We start from the raw sequence: 25,103 nt of genomic DNA, 5'->3' as shown, positions 1-25,103 counted from the left end.
TGCTATTACAAGCTATAGATCATGAAATACAGGTTTCCAGATTTACATATACTATACCTACACACACTCACTTTCTCTCTCTCTCTCTCTCTCTCTCTCTCTCTCTCTCTCTCTCTCACACACACACACACACACACACACACACGAAATTCAGATTTCAGAATTCGTTCTTTCCTTGTTGATGGTTTTAACAACACTTTTAACACATTATTGGCTATATCAGGCCGAAGAAATGGGAGCTAAGTGCCTTTCCCAATGACACATAGAGGCAGCCCACTAAGTACCTTTCCCAAGGAAACATAGAGGCAGCCCACTAAATGCCTTTCCCAAAGACACACAGAGGCAGCCCACTAAGTGCCTTTCCCAAAGACACACAGAGGCAGCCCACTAAGTGCCTTTCCCAAAGACACACAGAGGCAGCCCACTAAGTGCCTTTCCCAAGGACACAGAGAGGCAGCCCACTAAGTGCCTTTCCCAAGGACACATAGAGGGAGCCCACTAAATGCCTTTCCCAAAGACACACAGAGGCAGCCCACTAAGTGCCTTTCCCAAAGACACACAGAGGCAGCCCACTAAGTGCCTTTCCCAAGGACACACAGAGGCAGCCCACTAAGTGCCTTTCCCAAGGACACACAGAGGCAGCCCACTAAGTGCCTTTCCCAAGGACACACAGAGGCAGCCGAGCCCGCGAGACTGACGCTCTACCAACTCAGCTGCTGCGGTTCCATTTTCAAACTGTAGTTACAAGTGAAATTTTGGTTTTCATTTTGTAGTTACAAGTTATAGGTTATGATATTCAGGTTTCCAAATTATAGTTACAAACTATGCGTAATGAAATTCAGGTTTCCACGTTGTGCTTGCAATATATATGTCATGACATTCTGGTTTCCAGATTGTAGGTACAAACTATAAGTCATGAAATTCTAGTTTCCAAATTATAGCTAGAAACTTGTTTTGAAGTCTGTATCTGCATCTAATGGTCACGTGGTATAGTATTTTAAAACAGCAACAATAAGATCAAGGTGTGAATGCGTGTACCGACCTTTGTGGAGGATACATGATGTCTTCCCTTCCTTTCTCTCTCTCTCTCTCTCTCTCTCTCTCTCACACACACACACACACACACACACACACATCACGCAAAGGCGATCAGAGACTAACATACACACATACATTTCATCTCTTTCATGACTATACTGTTTCTCCCATTTCTGTCTGATACACGCATAGACACGTGCACGCCCTCATACACACACGCAATCTCTCCTTTTTTCTTCTCTCTCTCTCATTCCCGTACACACACACGCACGTACATACAAACACACTCAGCGTGGTGAACACCTTCTGGGTTGTACACGCCAACGTTAAGCTTTCATCTCATCATATCGTTATATGATTGACTTAGCACCACCTTCCATTCCCCGCCACTCCTCTCAGATCCCAACAGGAACACAACCATGCACACCTGTACACATACACCAATACATGTATATAACGCCTTTACAATCACATAACGATTTAAACGATACTTCCCTTAAAAAAGACTTACAAATTACATAAGTAAATATCACAGTTGAAAACATGTACACTATATCGTCGTATGCTTCACCATATTTTACGTTATCAAGAGTTCATTTTGTCAGAGTATTCTATTGAAGTTTATTGTGTGTTGGCTAAAGAAATTATTTAATAGAATCAATATTTATGCGATGTGTATTGAACTTTAACCATAGCCGTCTATTACATGAGCGGATTATTTACCTTACGACTTATTTACAGTTGAGTTAGGTTCGTAAATACATAGTCAATTGTAGATCATACGTTTACTGGCATAATTCACTGTTGAAAGTTAAATATATCAATTTATTTAGAGAGCTTCAAAGAAATGTGTTTTCAATAAAGTCTCTCAGATGTTCTGCATATCTGATCGGTCTGTTTATTGTCCGTTTATTTGCAAATTATGTTACAAATTTACACTCTTTGCTTTATTGGCGAATTATTTTAAGGTTCAAAAAGGAGTCTTTGACGAACTATTGTTAACAGAGTAGTTATATTTTGTTTTAAGAATTTATTGATGTTTGAATTATCACAGAAAAATTATTTCTTTAATAATAAAATTCATGAAATATTGAACAAAATGTATGATTTTAACCTTAAAATATCAATATAAACTCTCAACCTCCACAATTCAATAATTTACACCCTTCATCTTTCCCATTTCATGTGTGGGTGTGGGTGTGAATGTGTGTGTGTACGGGAGTGTGTATTATTTTCACATGTTGCTACATTACTTTGTAATGAAAGTAAGTATTATTTGCTTATGTTAGTTTGAGAACTTTTAATCAATAACTAATTATAGAACAGTTTCGAGTGGGAATACCTTATGAATTAAAAATATTTGTGTTAGACGCATTGACGTAGCTGCCCAGAGAAAATCAACGAAATTACTACGATTTGATGCAATTGTTAATTGATGTATGAACATTCTGTACAATTCAAACACGTAACGATAATCCGTACTGGGAATCATCCCCCCACTCCAAAACAAGCAAAACAATCGACCTCAAGGTATCAGTTTAACCACAATTTCGAAAGAGGCAATGAGTATCGATGAAGTCAATGAGTATCGATGAAGGCAATTAAATCAGATTCATTCATTCATATTACTCCGAAGTCCAAATCACTTTTGAGATAATTGATGTAAACCACGTGTAAATCTGCACAATCATTCCACTCAACGTGTGTGTGTGTGTGCGTATATATATATATATATATATATATATATATATATATATATATATATATATATATATATATATATATATATATATAATCAAAGATTGCATAACATTAAGGTACTGTTTGAAGTACCATATTAAGTTTCCAAGATTGAATAAGCATTTAGGCTGTCAAAATGATTACCTTCCAGTGTTAGAGAATCTACTGAAATATTATTACATAACAGTCTTTACTTACCTAAAAAAAAAACAACCCACAAACAAACACAAAGAGATATAATGCCACGTTGCTGAAATATGATAGCTTGATTAATTGGAAGTTGAATGTTACAAAGGCAATTTTTAAGAAAGGGTAGAACTTATATAGTTAGAGTTGTCGAACAAGTTTCAAATGCGCTCTATTTTACCAACAATAAATTCGTATATTATCAAAGTAAGCGGTCAAATTAGGTTAGATTTTTTTTATTTGGAGAGAGGTTTGTTATGAACTCTACTTTCGTGTATCGGGACTACACTTAAACGTTGAATTCATGCGGGAATACGTTTACATTGGTAATTTTAAACGATATTCTCTCTTATTGGTATTGTGACACATTGATACTCGCATATTGGCAATTTAATACAGTAATATCTCATGTTGGTATTTCATTCGGGAAAATGTCGTTGGTAATTTCATACAGGATACGTGTCATGCTGGTAATTGCACACAGTAATGCCATTTTGGTAATTCCATACCGGAAAAGTGTCATATTGGTAATTGCATACAGTAATGTCATTTTGGTAATTTCATACCGGAAAAGTGTTCTATTGGTAATTGCACACAGTAATAATCTCCTTGGTAATTCATACACAAATACTCGCTTTCACTAAATACTTTCATATTGGTAATTTCGTAAGGTATAATACCATGCTGGTAATTTCATACATGAATAGTCTCATATTGTTAATTGCAGGCAGTAATAATCACATATTCGCAATTTCATAGGAAGTTATCTCATATTAAAAGTTTTACAGCAGAATGCTATCATAGCAATTTCATATAGGAATTCTCTCGTATTGGCATTTTCAAACCAGAATACTCTCACATTTGTGACTTCATACAGGTATGGTCGCGTATTGGTAGTTTCAAACCAGAATACTCTCACATTTGTAATTTCATACAGGAATGGTCTCGTATTGCTAGTTTCAAATTGGAGTACTTTCAGTATGGAAAAATTCCTGCATGAATATGCTCCTGTGTGTAATTTCATCCAGTAATACCCTACATGAATACGCTCCTGTGTGTAATTTCATACAGGGATACCCTCTTACTGATATAATTCTGAAACGGGAATACTTTCATATTGGTAATTCCATACAGAAAAAAGTTTTCTTTTTAGTCATTTTCAAAGGGGGGAATGTTCTCTTATAGGTAATTTTGTTGATATTTAATCTCATATTGGTGATTTCATACTGGAATCCTTTCTTACTGGTAATTTCATACATGGATATTCAGACATTGGTAAGCATGATATTATGTGTCGCATAGTTTAAGTCAGTTATTTTTAGACACTCCCTACCTGCAATCAATGCTTTCATTTGTCTGATACCTCCCGATGTAACTGTAACTTTTAGAATGTTGTGTAGGAAGACTGAAAGTTGATTTTAAATTTAATTGTGTTAAACTAAATATTAAAAACATCCTTTGCAGAGGATCCCATTCCACTGGCGAGTTCATCACTCCGCCATATTGGCTATGTCCAAAATGGCGGACACTGAACATGTGAGAAGCTTTGTTGTACGAACAGAGGAAATTCTGACAGTGGATTCCGACACTGAGTTCGAGGAACTTGACGAAATGGACCGCTCCTCGATACAAAATAGACTGTACATCATTAACCGATCCGGATCTGGAGAAGCACACTACATTCTACTTTCTCCAGATCGTTCTAATATTCTTTCATATCAAGTGAGAACGGACTATTGGAAGGCTATAAAAGACATTGCCCACTTTGGTGTGGTTGTACTGGACAACAAGTTATACATCATCGGTGGTTATGACACGGTGAAGTGTAAACATTTGAAGAGATTACTTAGGTGAGTTTTCATGTGGGAAATTCTTGTTTTTGTTTATATTTTTTCGGTGTGTGTGTTGTTTTTTTTAGCATTGCATTAGCAATAAATATAGGATACAAAAGAATGTATTGTAGAATTTTTCTTAACGGACATACACTTGGGGCGTACAGCTGCCTGTAATAGACAGATCTGTATATCATTGTTTCTTTGAAAACATTATATTATGCTATATTAGTCCTGAATTAAGCACATTATTAAAATTGACAAAATAGGTTAGTCCCATTGGTGTTCTCTAAAGGTAGATTTTAATGATTAGGTGGCACTCAAAACGAACTTAGAATAAGTTTTACTTTAATCTGAGGAAAATTGTGAAAGCGTCACTGGACGACTTAAAAGTTCTCTGAAAGAGTCTCTAAAGGATTTTAATTTTCTTTTTGTTAAATCCAAATTACATGTGGTACTTACAAACGTATAAACTTGGTATTTAGATATTTGTTAGGCGTTTTTAGAAGATGTAGTCGAGAAAGACTTTTTCGGCATGTTACCGTAATATCTAATCTTTATTGGTATCTTGGTAATAAATAAAAAGTGGCTACTGACAATATCACAGTAAATTTAATTGTGCAATGCTAAATTCTAGAATACCGTATTGGTTCCTGTATAAAGCGAAATTCTGATACCGTACTGATTACTGAATAATTTTCGCCCATTTTCACAGTGTTAACCCAGATCTAAAACCGCATAATGAACCGGTTGTTTCTCATCAAACAGGATGTTACATGAGTGCTCATTGCAAATGAAATTTATCAAACGAGTGGAATAAATTTTATATTGTGCTTATCTTGGCGAGGTTTCTTTTTTCTATCTCATTTTGTAGATATGACCCAAGGGAACGCCTTTGGACAGAATTGTCGCCTATGCCGAAATCAAAAGCAAAATTCGGATGTAGCGCATTAGATGGGAAAATATATGTATGTGGTAAGTTTGTAATATATTAAGTGTTCTTCGGCAAAATTATAACGTGCGCACTTCAACGTTTCTAGTCGATATTTGTGAATGTGCATTATTTCTGTACCTGTGTATGGAATTAGGTTTTATTTTGAAATTATCAATAACTTCATTTTTTATATATTACACGAGTACAAAAAATAAATGATAAAAAGGACAGATTAAGAACCGATGATCGAGATTGTACCTCTCTCGACGCTCCCTGCATGTTGAACTGTTATTTTGCCAAATATTTTCTGCTGTTTCAAACTCCATCTAAAGTATAAGCTGTTTCTTGGTTGCAAAATCAAGGCTTGACAATTTCCAATACATTTTGTATTTTTCGACTGAGCTTGTATGACAGTGACTTCTACTTCCGACAGGACGTTGATAAGGAGATTAGGAAGCATGTAACGTAACTAACGTATGATCGATACATAACTTATTTGATATTTAAAACCACGCGCTCGCGGACTCAGTTTAATTTTTATTAAGTCTGCAGCAAGGGAATGCCGGAATAAAATGATTTGACCATGGCTTTATGGATTTTTCTGAATGTATTGTAATGTTTAAGAGATTTTCATGGCATAGAGGTTAACAAAAACAACATCATCAGTAGTTATTTTGTTGTTTATAAATACATACACATAAGGTTGCACTGATAGCGAACCATCAATCACCATCTGACTGAGCAAAATAAATAAATAAATAAATAAATAAATAAATAAATAAATAAATAAAATCATACAATTTAAAAATATGCAAAAGTCACCTGATACTAAACGGATAAAATCTGGCTTAGTTTCCAAGCATGTAATAAAATAGTGGAATCTCAAAGGACATCTATCTATCTATCTATCTATCTCAGGGTCGGAACAGGTCAAGTATTTGGAGGGAGTTTCCAAAATGTCAAAAGGGCCCTGTCGTTCCTCGAAAGGGTAACAAAGCAAAAGTCTATGCGTCTATTTACTCAGAGTGTGCATAACACCAAATAAACGTGCGGAAGAATAACACTATGGTCAAATTTCAAGGGACAAGTGGCTGTACATTTGTGTGTACGTCTTTTTGGGGTGGGTAGCCGGGGGGGGGGTGTCAGAAACTCAGGACTCATGGACCCCTCTGATGCGGCCATCTATCTATCTATCCATGAAGATGAAGACGACGATTAAGAAGATATAAATGTTTCATTCCAAAACTTCAAAATACGAGTCAGGCTTCGGTAACAGATAGGTGATAATATTCGTTTCTTTCAGAATGTTTTCTCCGTCGCCATATCGAAGATATTTGATATATAGCTTAATGTAACTAAGCTATGTGAAATACAGCTTAATGTCTGGAAGGTATCTGAAATACAGCTTAATGTCTGGAAGGTATGTGAAATACAGCTTATATCTGGAAGGTATCTGAAATACAGCTTAATGTCTGGAAGATATCTGAAATACAGCTTAATGTCTGGAAGATATCTCAAATACAGCTTAATGTCTGGAAGGTATGTGAAATACAGCTTATATCTGGAAGGTATCTGAAATACAGCTTAATGTCTGGAAGATATCTGAAATACAGCTTAATGTCTGGAAGGTATCTGAAATACAGCTTAATGTCTGGAAGGTATGTGAAATACAGCTTATATCTGGAAGGTATCTGAAATACAGCTTAATGTCTGGAAGATATCTGAAATACAGCTTAATGTCTGGAAGATATCTGAAATACAGCCTAATGTCCGGAAGGTATCTGAAATACAGCTCAATGTCAGGAAGATATCTGAAATACAGATTAATGTCTGGAAGGTATCTGAAATACAGCTTAATGTCCGGAAGGTATCTGAAATACAGCTTAATGTCCGCGAAGTATCTGAAATACAGCTTAATGTATGGAAGGTATTTGAAATACAGCTTAATGCTTAGATCCAGTATTGCCTTCACTAACTGATGTTATTAATACCTCTCTCTCATCCGGTGAATTCCCATCATTTTTCAAAACTGCCATTGTAAAGCTTCTGCTGAAGAAACCAACACTAGCCCATAACGATTTAAACAACTACCGCCCAGTTTCTAATCTCCCATTCATATAAAAAATCTTAGAAAAAGTTGTTCTATCCCAACTTGTATCTCATTTGAATTCAAACAGTCTTTTTAGCAGTGTACAATTTGCATATCTCCCTTGCCACATTACTGAAACTACTCTTCTAAAAGTAGTTAATGACATTCTCTCTGCTTTGGATAGCGTAAAGATTACAGTCCTCGCCCTCCTTGATTTGTCTGCAGCATTTGACACAATAGACCATGATATATTACTTCACCATCTCCAGCATGTATTTGGCATTCATGATACAGCCTTACTGTGGTTCAAGTCCTACATGGTCAAAAGGAAACAAATTGTGTCCGAAAATGGAACACACTCCAGCCCAGTTGATCAATGTTGTAGTATTCCACAGGGGTCTCTTCTTGGACCTGTTCCCTTCATTCTATACACTCAGCCGCTCTCAAGTGTCATAGATCATCATCCACTGTCTGACCTATTGTACGCTGACGACAACCAAATATACAAATCTAGTCACCCAACTGAAGTTGATGCTACCATCCAGGGTATAGAGACGTGCATTTCTGATGTGATATCATGGATGACATGTAACAAGCTGCAGATGAATGATGATAAAAGTGAGGCCATTCTGATAAAAACACAACGACTTTCTCATTCACATCCTTTACCTCAGACAATAAATATCAGCAACAGCAACATTAAATTCACGCAGTCAGTACGAAACCTAGGTGTTACTCTGGACAGTACTCTCACAATGCACCAACATGTCATGAACATATGAAAGGCTGTATATCTTGAATTGAGACGCATCAGCTCCATTCGCAAATATCTTTCAGTTGATGCCACTAAAACACTTGTGTGTTCATTAGTACTTTCAAGACTGGACTATTGCAACTCAGTTCTGTCTGGTTCATCTCAATATCTACTCCAGAAACTTCAAAAAGTTCAAAACACAGCTAGCACGAGTACCACGATCAGAGCACATCTCCCCGCTGCTCTGTACCCTATACTGGCTATCCATTCGATCCAGAATCAAACACAAAATTTGTTCTCTCTGCTACGTTTCACTAACGGACTCCAGTCCAACATACCTATCCGACCTCACCGATGTGTACACAGCAGCAAGATACCTACGCTCCTCTTCTGACAATCGTATACTCATTATTCCCACTATGAAAACGAAGTCATAATGACAACGTTCTTTTGCATACCAGGGCCCAGCAACGTGGAACGAATTGCCCACTAAACTTAGACACAAAGACACAGTGATCCCATTCAAGAGTGCTCTTAAAACACACCTATTTCGACTGCAAGAACAAACTTAAAGACTTAATAATGTTTCCTACCTTAAATATTTTCAGCATGTTTTTGTTTTCCAATTTCATGGTGTTTTTTTTAGTAATCATATCATTATATGTTTTTTTATGTTATAGGTGTTGTCTAATACTGTAAAGCGCTTAGAGCTTCTAAAGATTAGGCGCTATACTAAGTCCTCATTATTATCATTATTATTATTATTATGGAAGGTATTTGAAATACAGCCTAAAGTATGGAAGGTATTTTGAAATATAGCTTAATGTATAGAAGGTATTTGAAATACAGCTTAATGTGTGGAAGGTATCTATGTTGTCGTTCTAGGGTTTAACGCCATTTTTCAGCACAAGATAGGCTATACATGGCGGCCAGTATAAATGGTGGTGGAAGAACCCTGGAAAACCCAGGGAAGAACCACCGACCCACGAGAAGCTACTGGCAGGCTTTCTCACGCCCTGGAAGGTGTCTGAAATACAGCGTAATGTATGGAAGGTGTTTGAAATATAGCTTAATGTATGGAAGGTATTTGAAATAGAGATTAATGTATGGAAGGTATTTGAAATACAGATTAATGAAACCTAAGGATAGACATTGTATTTCACCCTTTTTCGTGCGGGAGGGGCATTGGGAAAACCTTGCCCTCGGGAGGAGGAGGAGGAAAGAGCGTAGTAGTAGCATTTCTCTCACTAGATCAATGTTATCTTACACAGGAGGGGAGAGGAGTGATGGACGAGCTTCATCCTCGGTAGAGATGTTCGACCCAGAAAGTAATGAGTGGTGCAGCGCGGGAACTCTTCCCGCTCCCCGACTTAACAATACATGCGCAGTGTACAAAAGGGAAATGTATTGTGCTGGCGGAGATTTTGGAACACAAAGTCATGACAATTTCTGGTATACATTTTTATCCCATGATAAGACTTAATGTTAAAAATATTCACAAGATCGTCTGATTATGAGACAACAAATATTGCGCTAATGTATATCGTCGCTGCTAGAAAGAAGAAGCCCATGTCTCGTTATGTGACAACGTAGGGGAATAATAAAATATATTTCTGAGGTCTATTAAGGCATACTCACCACTTTTTGCTGACAGCGGGTTGCTAATGACAGAAATAATTAATTTAAAATTAGGACTCGTATAAATTTTCTATTTCTTATATACCTATAAACGATGTACATCTGCAACTAACCATTTTGCTTTGTTTCCTTCTGGTATGGACAGCTGTATCACCTACTTAGTGTCCAAGTAAACTGTGCCTAGATCTGTATCACCTACTTAGTGTCCAAGTAAACTGTGCCTAGATCTGTATCACCTACTTAGTGTCCAAGTAAAATGTGCCCAGATCTGTATCACCTACTTAGTGTTCAAGTAAAATGTGCCTAGATCCGAGTCACCTACTTAGTGTCCAAGTAAACTGTGCCTAGATCTGTATCACCTACTTAGTGTCCAAGTAAACTGTGCCTAGATCTGTATTACCTAATTAGTGTCCAAGTAAACTGTGCCTAGATCTGTATCACCTACTTAGTGTCCAAGTAAACTGTGCCTAGATCTGTATCACCTACTTAGTGTCCAAGTAAACTGTGCCTAGATCTGTATCACCTACTTAGTGTCCAAGTAAAACGTGCCCAGATCTGTATTACCTACTTAGTGTCCAAGTAAACTGTGCCTAGATCTGTATTACCTAATTAGTGTCCAAGTAAAATGTGCCTAGATCTGTATCACCTACTTAGTGTCTAAGTAAACTGTGCCTAGATCTGTATTACCTACTTAGTGTCCAAGTAAACTGTGCCTAGATCTGTATTACCTAATTAGTGTCCAAGTAAAATGTGCCCAGATCTGTATTACCTAATTAGTGTCCAAGTAAAATGTGCCCAGATCTGTATTACCTACTTAGTGTCCAAGTAAACTGTGCCTAGATCTGTATTACCTAATTAGTGTCCAAGTAAAATGTGCCTAGATCTGTATCACCTACTTAGTGTCTAAGTAAACTGTGCCTAGATCTGTATTACCTAATTAGTGTCCAAGTAAACTGTGCCTAGATCTGTATTACCTACTTAGTGTCTAAGTAAACTGTGCCTAGATCTGTATTACCTAATTAGTGTCCAAGTAAAATGTGCCTAGATCTGTATTACCTAATTAGTGTCCACGTAAAATGTGCCCAGATCTGTATTACCTACTTAGTGTCCAAGTAAACTGTGCCTAGATCTGTATTACCTAATTAGTGTCCAAGTAAAATGTGCCTAGATCTGTATCACCTACTTAGTGTCTAAGTAAACTGTGCCTAGATCTGTATTACCTAATTAGTGTCCAAGTAAACTGTGCCTAGATCTGTATTACCTACTTAGTGTCTAAGTAAACTGTGCCTAGATCTGTATTACCTAATTAGTGTCCAAGTAAAATGTGCCTAGATCTGTATCACCTACTTAGTGTCTAAGTAAACTGTGCCTAGATCTGTATCACCTACTTAGTGTCCAAGTAAAATGTGCCTAGATCCGAGTCACCTACTTAGTGTCCAAGTAAACTGTGCCTAGATCTGTATCACCTACTTAGTGTCTAAGTAAACTGTGCCTAGATCTGTATCACCTACTTAGTGTCTAAGTAAACTGTGCCTAGATCTGTATCACTTACTTAGTGTCCAAGAAAACTGTGCCTAGATCTGTATCACCTACTTAGTGTCCAAGTAAAATGTGCCTAAATCTGTATCACCTACATAGTGTCCAAGTAAACTGCCTAGATCTGTATTACCTAATTAGTGTCCAAGTAAAATGTGCCTAGATCTGTATTACCTACTTAGTGTCCAAGTAAACTGTGCCTAGATCTGCTGAAGTTAATCAGTAGTTAAATTATTACCTATCCACATATCTGAGGAAATTTTACAACCTAGTGTAGGTATTCTTCTTCTAGCACGTTTTAGAAACAAAAATGTAACTTCCGATAGCATCATGTGATAGGGAAAATCATTTCGTAACAATTGTGTAACCTTTTCTGACTGCATAATGTGCATTGTATTGTTATATACTTGATGTTCAGCTAATCAGAAAGTGCGTTACCTCCAAAATGTGTTAGAACGGAGTAGTTTCTTTCGATATGATTAGAGTTCGAATAACCAGAACTTCTCTTCAGTGACGTCAAATGAATACGCATGAATTCGACGCTGACGTTCTAGGTCTAGACTAGTAAACATATACTGGTAAGGACTTAAACAAATATATTATTGAAATTGTTATGCAGTTGCTGCAAAAATCATATAGGAGATCACAGGACTGTCTGATAGTTCCATGTCGTCTTTGAGTTTACTGAAATATCCGGTTAATACTTCTGGCTATAGTACTGTTAAATGACAGAATTCAGTCAAACAAGTGTATCCATAAAATGTGCTGCAACAATGGGGGATTCCGATTTTCTATAGTGACATTCATTTTATCGACTCTGAAACTCAAGTGCATTGCAGACGAAGGACAACATATTGATAAGCATTGCACCTTGTGACCTGTTGACCGGATTACAATGTGAATACAGCATCTAGAATTCCATTTATTTGGCAGCGATTAGTGAAGTAAATGTTACTTCTTGTAACGCATGCAATCACAACATAATCTCTCACGGAAAGCTGACGGATAAATTACTATCAATTTTAAATGCCACGTGACATCCATAGATCACACTCAACGCTTCTCGTCTCGTGAGATCTTTCAGAATGATACAGTATTCCTGATACATTTACAATGCTAATAATGTATAAATTATCAAGAATACTTAGTCTATGTTCATCAAATTGGACAACACTGCAAACAAAAAAAAACAAAAAAAGCAACTAAAAAACCAAAAAAAAGATAGGTTACCTAAATTAAGGGAAAATTGATCGGAAAGTTCTAATCTGATTTTGGTTCGTAAACCAAGATTCTTCAAGTTTGATGACGATCTCTCTTTCAGGGTCTATGAGGGAGGTAATTTTGAGGAGTTGGATCTAGACTACCCTCACGCACTGCCTGTATGTCTTGATCGCTTTTGCGCTACAACCTTGGGAAATAAAATATTTTTTATTGGAGGTATGTACTTTTCACGTACAAGATAGTATCGTGTGAAATTGTCGTACTGGAATGTAGAACTTAGGTATTGTTTGCATGTAGGGATCATTCCAAACTTAGGTATTGTTTGCATGTAGGGATCATTCCAAACTTAGGTATTGTTTGCATGTATGGATCATTCCATATAGGGATCATTCCACATGTCAGATTCTCAGTCTATTCTGATATCGTACATGTATGACAGCTCGATAAGCCGCAAACCCTGATATGGTCCAAAGATAGAGGACTCTTTGTTTTGTAGGACTTCCGGTCTGTGCTTCTGTTGTAAGAATGAGAAGGTTTCGTTGTATTTGCTGATATATTTTGTATAGGCTTCATGTCATTTCTTTTTTCATAGACTTCGAAGAAGACAAATCTAAGCGAAGGGGAGATTCAGTGTCGCTTGAAATTTTAGTCATCAAGACGATTTCGTGTGCTTCTCCTATCGGCAAGCTGCCTCATTGTAAACCGTTATATTGTTAATCATCAGTAGACATGTGTATACTGTTAATCTTTCTGCGATGTCAAGAGTTCATTGACAAACACTATCTTTCTACGATTTCAAGAGCTCACTGACAACTAATGTATTTTTTTTATGGTGTCAAGACCTCAGGAGGAAAGGGCATTTGCAATATATAGTACATACACTTATTATCTGAATTTTATTAACTCTCTTGCTCGTAGTCATATCTGTAGTTGTTTTCGTTCTAATCTACCTGTAGTTTTTATTCTGTTCATTTACTGAAATTGACTTTTCGTTTTTCTTTGAACAGGTGTATCATGCAAAGTTGGAGGAACAAATGAAAGTAATAAATTCACAACCGAACGCAAGATGTTTTCCTACGCCTCCAACGTATCGGCGTTACCACGTCAGAAGTCCGAGATTAACGGAATTCAGTCCGATATGATATCGCCCTGGTACTACAAGTACCCTAGCATAACGCATGCGCGACATAGTGCCGGAGTGTGTCCTATAGGTTGAACTTGCTTTCTAAGTTTTTCTTTCCTTCTTCAGTCTAATGCATTTCAATCCTAATGCAGAACATTTCAAATTTGATCCTTGATTTTTGTTTTTACTATTCGTTTATAATTCGGTTGACAACAAAAAAATGAAATGTAAGAAGAGAAATACATAAGTTGTTTTGGTTCCGACGTCAGGTTGATTAGAATTTGCTGAAGGTCACCGCCGTTTTTATTTCGGGATACATACAGTCCTTGATAAGTCATGTTTTCTACAGTATCGTTTTTGCGATATATATATGAACTACTTCCCGTATGCAAATATAATGTAGAAGAAATACATTGTATCCAAAAATAGTATCTTACAGTTTTATTTACATGCTGTAAGTATAATATGAGTGTGTTTGTTGCTGTTATTTGTTGTCCTCTTTTCCTTGTTCTTCTCACTGTCATTACCACTGTATTGTAATTACTTTTACAGGGTCTAGAATCTACCTTTTTGGTGGCTCGCATATTGATAGCGGTCAAGATATCAGAATAGCAGAATTTTATGACATCGAGAGGAATGTATGGGAGGAAGATTTTACATTCAGAAAAGGTAAAATAATACAATCCTTCCGATGTAGCAGTGTAATCTCCTAGTTCTCTGTAAGAAAAACTTTACTTAAATAAGTCTTATTGTTAAAATAAATATGTTTCTGATTTTGGTCACGCAGGTCTGACTACTGGACTAACGTAAAAAAGATATCCGTGTCATCAGAGTCTTGTCAATTACGAATGCTTTTACTGTTTTTTTAAAATAAAAAATGTTGAATATTTTTAATATTGAAATCACATGAATTTTCGCCGGCTGTTGTATTATTACTGGTATTGATATTATTATTATTATTATTATATACTTGCTCATTGTTTCTGTTGTAATTCAAGATGTATATCAAAACTGAGAATATTATATCCGTAAGACAAGTTTCTACTTTTAGCTACTTCCCAACAGCATGTTCGAAACGCAACGGTCTCGAAAACCTCCAAGATAATTTTAATTTTACAATATGACAATATATTTTATCGCTGTTAAAATTTGAGTGACTTACATGGTAGGAAGCTATTCAGTAACTTGGTCTGGGAGCGATTTACAGGATGGTCAGATAAAAAGTAACTTCTTGGTATTGGAGTGATGTACATATTAGGCAGATGGCGGGCAAGTTTTGTTATAATGAATATTTCAGTACTTGGTCATTCACAGGTCGGCATTTATTAAGTAAGGAGTCGGGTTTTTTGCTGATTATTGCTGTACTTCATCAATTACAGGTGGGTAGTTAACAAGCAACGAGTCGCTACTGCACCCTCATTGATTTTTTTTTCTTCTTGCTCACTATTAATGAACGTTATCCTTTACAGAGTGGGCAGTTAGCAAGAAACGACCCGGTATGATGCCTTCGTAAAGATCTTTAGCTGATAATGTCTATACTTGAACATTTACAGGGGATGTCTCTAATGTATCGTGTGCCATTTTAGAAGTTCCCAGGAGACATGACTTAAAGAAAATAAACCTCCATCTGAAATGGGTGATGTGGTAGAAGAGACAAGAAGGACATAGAATATTGATATTACTAGACTGACATTACAGTGGATGACCGGAATATACTGCTTCAATCCATTTCAGTGCGTTATCGGAGTATATTTCCATAACCTATGACAAGAAGAAGCCCAAATGCAATAGCAAACAAGATTTTGACATGGAAGTCGATTTGCTCATTAGATTTCTAGCTACATTTTAACATCTCTCTAAACTTTCTACTCATCTCAGTGTATAATGTTCTACATGAATCTTATTGAAAATATTGGTAGGCCCTGCTTGAGATCTTTCTACTCATCTCAGTGTATAATGTTCTACATGAATCTTATTGAAAATATTGGTAGGCCGTACTCGAGATCTTTCTTATTTCATATGAAATTACAAAAATAGGTTTGTACATATGTAGTCTTATTTATACATATGAGATAAATAATACGAGTCTTTATTTAAAAAATTACCTTTTGAATATGTTATGTTTACATGTATATACGAGTGAATAATATATATCTGTCTCAACTATAATTTACCATTTTAATCTTGATTTGTTTTCAGTCTTCTAATAAACTGCAGCATTTTTGTTTCAAAAGTCGATTTTACAAAATCTTAGGTAATTGTTCCTTCTTCTTCAATCCTTTAAACACTTTAGCATTTTCAGTAATAAAATGGTTTATTTCTTTGACTAGTTTCCTCTTCGTACGTATTCATTTTCTGACAAAGACCCGTCTTGTTAAAAGAATTTACTCGATCAAAGCACTGATTGCTAAAGGTGACATTAATCAAAAGTTATGTTCCTTGGATCACAAATTCCTGTCGTTTTTAGCATAGGGAACAAATAACTTGCAAACTCTTTCATTCTTAAGTATCCATGTGTTTGATTGCTAGTACCACATATAGTAAAATGACATGATGCCGCGTATTGTGTACAAAATATATATTATCCGGTTTACACTTGCCAAGGCGTCGATCCGTTTCGTTTGACATCAACCTTTGGCATGTGTAGCAAGCCTTTAACAAGTGCTCTCTTGGGGACGCATTGGGTATTGCCTGTATAAAGTAAATCAATTAACAAATGAAAAAGCATGTCATGCGACCAGTTAGGACCATATTTGGCGGTTCAGTTTGTATTTTTGACAAAAGAAATAAGTAGATCTTGTGTATAAATTATAACGACCAAAATAACCATAACAGAATTATTGTGTTTAGTTTTGAAGAAAAAATTATAATTTCTCTCTGTGTCCTGTCGTAAATTTTACTCCCGCTTTGGTAATTCTTAAAGTTGAAACAACAATCCTCTTCTTGTGTGCATGTGTATGCGTCTGTATGTATGTATATTCGTGTCTGTATTTATATATACGTGTGTTTGTGCGTGAGAGCTTGGACCAAAGGTGTATTTTTAGTTAAGGACTTATTCAACGATATACGGTCTTGTTCATGCACGAGCAAGGTTGAATAAAATGAAAGATGGCTCCCTCTGGACCGAATCTTTGCATAAATGTATACATTATAGCCACCAAAGACGATTTCAATGTTACCTGTCTTCACCCGAATATACGCTTTAGTTAAACGTTGATCAGAACAACATGACTTGGCTAAATCTAAACGAGGGACTTTGTTGCTTCACAAATGTATAATATATATGGTGCCTTGCTTATACCTTTGTCATGCTTAATACTGTCAGGATCTTACGTGCGTAATAATACATGAACACGTTCGCAACCATTTCTCAAAAAATAAAACCTAAAATGGACTCCAACTTCAAAGTCTGTCCTGTCTAATTGGATTAAGAACAGATTCAGAGATATGTGGATGATTTCATTTTGTTAAGGTCTTGTCCTGTCAATAAGCTTTGTCACGTACAATTTGTAAAACACTGTATAAGTAGACAACGATATTGTTACACCTCCCGTAACTTAAATTTAGATCAATCCATTTGGGATGCAAAGTTATCATAGTACACACTATACTTCTGTATGGTATACAAGAAGGAGTTATTTTGAATAAAATGGAATTTTATACCTATGGCAAACAGTGTCTGAATTAGTTGAATTTTGATGCTCTGTCCTTGTCAACAGGGACTACTTTTTATTTTATGATCTTATTATGATTATGATATTAAAGTTGTCTGCTTAGTGATATGAATAATTAATACATACAAAAGGAGTACGATGGAGAAGTATGCTACATCATGATACAAGGGAAGTAACTCAAACAGACATGAATGCTAAATGTAGAGTCTCTCACAAGTAATCTTTCACGGACAAATAGGTTATAACACATCAAGTCTCTTGGCGGCTCAACTATACAATTTTATCGCCTGGTTTCTATATATATATATATATATATATATATATATATATATATATATATATATATATATATATATATATATATATATATATGTGTGTGTGTGTGTGTGTGTGTGTGTGTGTGTGTGTGTGTGTGTTGTGTGTATAAAAAACCAGTTAGATGTAATGTTGCTAAGGACAGTATAGTACCTAAAACTGATGATGTAATTACGACTCTATGAGCTTGAACTAAGTAACAATAACTTACGGAATGGTGAATGAAATCCTAAATGGTCCTAAAACATTTATCTTAAGTCCAAAAGTATCGTAGAATTCAAATGAGATCCAGTGGTATTCCGAATAAAGTTCACTCTCTATTGTGCTGATGTGCCAGTAATCTTGACGCATCACAATGATATAATCCAAAAGGTCTTCAAATGAATTCATAATAATTGCTTACCAGTTAGTAAATCCTAAAGTATGAGCATTTTGTAATTCCAATGAATTATTGAAATAAATAAATCCACACACACACAACTATTTAACTCTACTAAGACTGATGGCTATGATAGGAATAAATAATTCTCAGTCAGTTAAAACTTATATGGAAAACTAATAGTCTTTTTGGAATCACGAATTTTTCAACAAGTTCAAGTACTTTAGCAGCTAGCCAATCAGGAATTATATCACCTGCTTTTCCATGGGGAAATCGCATCAATTTTGTCATCAAGATTTCTTATATAGCTTCCAAGGTCAAAAGTCTAATAACATGTTTGCTCCAATTAATCGCTTACCCCATTATCCCGAATCTATATAATGTGTTGAAAAATGACCTCATCCCAAAGTACAAACTTACAATGTACAAAAGTAGCTATTTAGTATGTTATTTACTTAATGACCCTTGCGCACTGATTTTCACTTTGCTGAGAGATCTCAGATTGGAGAAAATAGACAGAATACATGCAGAATAGGGTGAACACAACACACTAATAAAGGAAGATTGTACAAAAGATGACAACGATAAGAAGGAGTCAACATACATCGATACTAATTACTAATATATATTTGCACAGAGAATAAAACTCGGTTTAGTTACGATGCTGGAAATTTTCAGTGTCGTTTCTGATGAGTCTCAGAGATTCCGCAAAACATGACATAAATTTTCACGAAAGGAGTGATACCAAAAAAAGCAATTTAACCCCATAGGAAAGACAGTATCTGAAACGAAAGCGAAAATATTGTCATCAGGCCAGCAGACAAGAAGTCCAGTGTGGTTGTAATGAATATGACTGCTAACATTGGTGAGGTGAACAGGCAAATTTCGAACGAGAGATTTTGTACAAGAACTCTTTCACGACGGAACAGCTAGTAAAGCTAAAACTGTATTTCAGACATTAAACCAAATGCATAACACATGCTCCATTCTTGACGCAATATTTTTCCCTCTTACAAGCTGAACCTAAACCAGGTCATTTTAGTTGTTCCCTAAAATGCGCAACACAAAGAAGTTGAGACAGCCGATCATTTCCGGAAATAACTATACTACCGAAAAAAGATGTCTGCATTCATTGATTTCCCAAAAATATCTTAGACTATCTTACCAAATTACCAAGCTAAACTTCCAAATAAAAATATTCTCGTCATCATGGATGTATGTTCCTTATACACCAACATTCCACATTAAGTAGGCATCACAGCCTGCAAGGAAGCATGGGATAGTCGACTTGATTCCTCCCCTCCAACGTTTTATTTTGTCACAAGTTTGATATATATTCTAAAGTTTTGTATTAAAAAAGATCTCTTCCCACACATTAATGGGGCTGAAATGGGCACCAAAATGGCACTTTCGTCTGCCAGTACCTTCATGGGAAGACTCGAGCAAAATCTTTTCAACGAGGCACCAAATAACCTCTAAGCTGGTGTAGATCCATTGACGACATAAATTCGAAATCGATCAAAATGGGCGACAATTTTAAAATATTTTTTGAATTCGCCAATAACTTCCATCCTACTGTGAAATTTAGGTCTGATTCATGAAACAGGTCCAGTGTCTTTATGGATAATCAAACAACCCTTCTGGAAGTGAACATAGAATATCTAAACCTACTGACTCTCACTAATATCTACTCCCTACCAGATGCCACCCGACCAACCCCCAGCACGTAACCCTCCCATACGGTATGTGCGTAGAAATGACCGTATCAAAATTGAGGATCAGCAACCAAACTGCCGGTACTAGCAGCAACCCAGTTCCCGTACTCTTGCGTTCTTTATGGTGATTATATTTTTGACCCATTCATGTGCTGACCATCTCATGCTTCGCTGCAGATTTAGATTCCCTACTTTTGCAGATTAGTGGTAAATAAGAAACAAGTATAGTAATGATGAAAATGTCATCAAGGAGGTTAGCTGTGTGTGGCTTCTTAATGTGTCTTGGATACATTAAGGATTTTTTTTGGACAAAAGTTTGAAGATAAATGCAGATTTATTTTAAGTAGGAATATCATTTCTGGATATTATTGGCATCGATGGGTTTCCTTCGCTGTGAAGTTTTGTCGGAAGCAAAATTTAGGGTCAACCCGTATCATGCTAGTTCGTTTCTTTTCATCAACATGTCTTGCAATGTGAATACCTGATGCACAATTCCAGTGTGTACAGATTTCAATTCAGTGAAAAGTGTCTGATGAAAACAAATCATCTGAAATGTGTTTCTTCGCTCCAGTGATGTAGCCAAATGTATGCATGGCAGTAAGACAGGGTCTCTTGTCTGCTGGCTTGATGACAATGACGTTCCCACTACGCATTTATTTCAGTGACTCTCCTTCTTGTCAGGTTAAATTGTCTTTACTGTATGACGTTTGTACAAATTAAGACTAATTTCCGCCTCGATCAAGAATTCCTATAGGGCTGGAGGGTAGGAGATGGGGGTGGAAGATGACCAGTCTTATACTAAATCTATGAAACTCGTAACAACTTGAATCGGGTCCCTCCAACACAAACAATTAAATTTCCTCGAGACCATTACTCTGTGCAAAACTCTCAAATTATTTGTTTCAACAGTTGGAAAACGGTTGAGAATTTTGTGGAGATGACTTATGTCAGACGACTCGAACGAGTAAAGAGTAAATGCATCGATAACAAAGCGACCGATAAAATATTTTATTTATCAAGTATTGTAATATATTTCTCTGCGTTCTCTGTGGAGAAATATGTGCATGGCAATTTTGAGTTGTTTTGGGGGCATTTATATGTATAAAATATACCAAACTAGAGATCATTGTGGAAAGAGACAACTGTTTTGGATGACAAAACTGTTTGATCCAGTGTAATTAAATTTATTATGACACTGATTTAGAACTTTTAGAGATTACATAAGTCTTCTTTATATGTCTATATCTACTGGTTATAATTCATTTTCAGTCGTGTCTTTACCAGGTATCTCTTCGTACTTTTAATAACTATCTTCAATTCCTGTTTTTGTATTCTTACAATTCCATAAAATATGATTTCCATTAATCCAAATAATCTTAATTTTTTAATCTTATTTTGCGTATAAATTATATATTATGTCGCTATTTAAGCAGCTGAAGATGGTCTATACGATATCTCACATCGAGACGCGGCCATCCACAAAGCCCAGTTTAGTTGATTCGGCCAGATTCGTATGCCACACTCAGTCGATATTTTTTAATAGTCGTCAATGGCAAATTTAAAGTGTATCAAAAGTATTTATTAATCTGTATGTGATAAAGTTTATATCTAGTCCTTATATATGTAGTCTACTTCATTACAAATAAGTTTTAGCTTTGCTTACTAAGGACCTTGTATATTAAACTAAACGTTATCTATATCTTGTATATGAAATTGACTTGTGTAGATAAATTGATTCTTTATTTAAGAAGTTTCCACATTTACTTGAAATATTCTGTGTTGATTTATTTGTCTAACTAATCTGTTAATCGATTGCAATACTGTTCTAATCGTGTTTCCTTTATACATATTCTATTTACCTCAATCTTTTTATTTCGCTTTTACATATCCATTTTTCTCTGCCGTGTTTGTTACCTGTGCCGGTAAACATCATACTCTCCGGAGACATGCACCGGTTGCTATCATGAATATAACGATACCATTTATTTCATTAGATTCATTTGAATTGGATTTAAATGAAAATTCTGTAAAAACTAAATAAATTTGTATATTTACATTGATGAAAAGTGAATAGCTTTTACTTCATTGAAGCAGTAGACAGTCTTTTCATATTCAGTTAGATTAAATTTGGGTTTATTCGTTTTGACTGAAGTTTCATGGTTGCATGAAAAGTGCAAATGTTAAAATTTGTCTTAGAAAAAAGTAATAATTGCTTGTGTGTTTGTGTTAGTTGCTACTATACTTTCTTTGAACATAATTGAAAGAAGGTTAATGGTTGTAAGGATTACATCAACATCTATTTCATCTTCATTGTTTTAGCTTTGTTCAAAATCTTAGAGAATGGCTTGTATTGCTTTTTGCTCTTTGAATCAACTTTATTTTTTGAATGCTATCTCTTTAAATTCTTCATTACTGTCAGTATCTCCAGGCTTACACTTTATCATCGGTGTTATCGCCTGATCATGTTTCTGTTATGCACCATTTTGACGTTTAACTGCTATCTTCCGTTTATATCTATTTTCATTTTGCCCTCTTGTTTTTTGATAAAACTCACATGACATGCATGCTTTAAACCTTTTCTTTTCCTAATGCACTGTTTTGTCACATATGGTACATTCATAGAAATCATTATCGGAAAGAAACCTCAAAGTGTTCATGTTTTAATACCGATATATATATATATATATATATATATATATATATATATATATATATATATATATAGTATACTTAACGTATTTATTTAAATGTTTTTGCTGGTGCCAGCCCGGTTAAAAACTTTATCATATCGTTTCCATTTTAACAAATGCATACATGTTACTTTCATTCTTTTGGTCTTCCAAGTCTTTAAACTTTGTATATCGTTTTATTTATAGCATACATATAAATATTGTATCAAAAAAGCTCGATATTTTTTCTTTCCATGTTTGTAAATTCTACTGCCCTGATATGATTCTGTTGGATATTCTGTATTCTTACATTCATAAAGATAAACATCTGCATTTGTAACTATAGAACAGCGACAACTTTAGTATAGGTAATAGATACAGTGCAAGTACGAATATCAACAGCAACTGGAAAACTTGAATTTGTTGATGAAGGATTTGCTGAATCGTTCTTCGGCAAATATCCAAAGCACTGAGAAAAGATGTAATTAACAATGTCATTATATATTTTAGGCCTTGTTTGTAACATGATATATCAATCATCTGACCAGAATTTTCTTGAAACTAAAAACAGGAAAAAGCTTCCATCGCCTTGCTTTTCTCTGCAGTAATTGATACAAAGAAAGTACGTTCATAATAGCACCATGTACGTTGATATTTTGGCTACTCGTAATTGACTAGAAAATGTAAACAGAACTGCTTACTAACAATGTAAATTCCCAATATTCTATGTTTGATTGTTTAGCTAAAACCGTTTATATTTTAGGGTCATGTGGGGTTTCTTTCGTACACAGAAGTTACTTTCATCTATTTTGTCCTATTAATGCATTTATACTGCGAACGTTTGCTGTCTTCACGAAGCTTAATTTACCTTTTGCAAACTGTTCAAACTGAGTTTACGTATACTTGAGGTTTGCGAATTTATAATGATATCTTTGATGCAGTTTTGTTCACCAACAGTAGTAAAACACTTTAAGAAGATATTTGGAAGTTTTAGTGAAATTTCAAATTGCAAAACGTAGGTAAAATGTATATTACCATTTGATTGCTTAGTTACTTACACCTTTTATAATACCAATGTTTGATCTCCAAAACATCTAGTAAAGGCTATTAATTGTTTTATATAACTAAATCTATATAATGTTTGCTATATAATCGAAAAAAACGTACATATTCAAGCTATAGGTGAGAGGATTCCTAGCTTGAAAATGATTCTTTGGAACTTTGAATTAATGAAGAATATGGAAACTGTTGAAAGATTCATTTCGTTTCATTTCCTCAGTAAAAATTCAAAATTTGTTAGTAAATAACAGGCATATATTAATAAATTTGTAGAGTGTTACACCTTATTTGAACTTCCATGTTAACGCTGTTTTCATGACAACCTATTCCCTTGCAGAGCCTATTGACAGAGTATCGAGTATTGAAGATGACATCAAGAACATAAAAGGTGCGTTACATGCTCCATATATTATTAACTTCCTGTATATGAAAGAAACAAGGTCCTTATATTTTACGAACTATAATAAATTAATACAGTGAGTCTGCATTATCATTTCAATATTGCAGGCCTACACAAACAATCTTAATAATAAGGTATATCTAAATCATTTCTCATCTTCGCCATTTTCTTACAGATTGCATATCAAGAACAGAAACATGGAATAAAAGTAAGTTTGCAATTTTGTGTGTGTGGATAATACTCTTGTTGTCCATTTTCGATGTTTATTTATCAATAAATCGCTGAGAAGAGTGATGTTATGCGAAATCATGTATATAGTATATATTACCCTTTCAAACTTTCCTTAAGAATGGTCAAGGGAGGGTTATATCTCAGTTCTCCCGTATAAAATAGATAAAGCACTATTTATATAAAATATACGTGAACATACAAATTGAGAGTGCACTCTGAATGTCCTTAAATATACAGTTGAGTTGAACTCTGATGCAGCATCTGTTAATTTAGCAGAATTTAAAAATTAATTATAGGATATCTGAATTATTTAGTATCAATATGATGTCTCTGTTACTGTTTGAATTACATAGTTGTGTGCAATCTTTCTATTCACTCCCACATCTCTACTCATTAGGGAGTAGTTTTGTAGGAATTAGTTTCTTACAGCAGGGACTTGCCTAATATGTAGATTCAGCGATATAATGTATTTGTCAGTATTAAAGGATATGCTCTTTAGCAACTTGCTCACTATACAAGAAAACGAAAGTCTAATTTTGATTATATCTAAGTATAATGTTCTGGCGATCG

General features: G+C 35.2%; 1 protein-coding gene across 3 annotated transcripts in view; it reads left to right on the top strand.

Annotated features, from left to right (window-relative positions):
• LOC149779907 (kelch-like protein 36) overlaps positions 1 to 16,965 on the top strand; it is a 60,821-nt gene extending 43,856 nt beyond the window's left edge. For all 3 annotated transcript variants that reach the window (XM_089936595.1, XM_089936597.1, XM_089936596.1), the window contains 7 exons: positions 4,429 to 4,814; positions 5,671 to 5,771; positions 9,845 to 10,025; positions 13,069 to 13,184; positions 13,976 to 14,179; positions 14,644 to 14,760; positions 15,645 to 16,965. In XM_089936595.1, coding sequence (XP_089792721.1) covers positions 4,429 to 4,814; positions 5,671 to 5,771; positions 9,845 to 10,025; positions 13,069 to 13,184; positions 13,976 to 14,179; positions 14,644 to 14,760; positions 15,645 to 15,739 — 1,200 coding nt within the window. In that variant the 3' untranslated portion in view covers positions 15,740 to 16,965. The remainder of the gene's footprint in view (positions 1 to 4,428; positions 4,815 to 5,670; positions 5,772 to 9,844; positions 10,026 to 13,068; positions 13,185 to 13,975; positions 14,180 to 14,643; positions 14,761 to 15,644) is intronic.
• Positions 16,966 to 25,103: the final 8,138 nt, after the last annotated feature.

Source organism: Sinohyriopsis cumingii, chromosome 16, assembly GCF_028554795.1.
Source record: "Sinohyriopsis cumingii isolate HCF-2022 chromosome 16, ASM2855479v2, whole genome shotgun sequence".
NCBI lineage: Eukaryota > Metazoa > Mollusca > Bivalvia > Unionida > Unionidae > Sinohyriopsis > Sinohyriopsis cumingii.
This window is presented reverse-complemented; position numbering and strand designations above follow the sequence as displayed.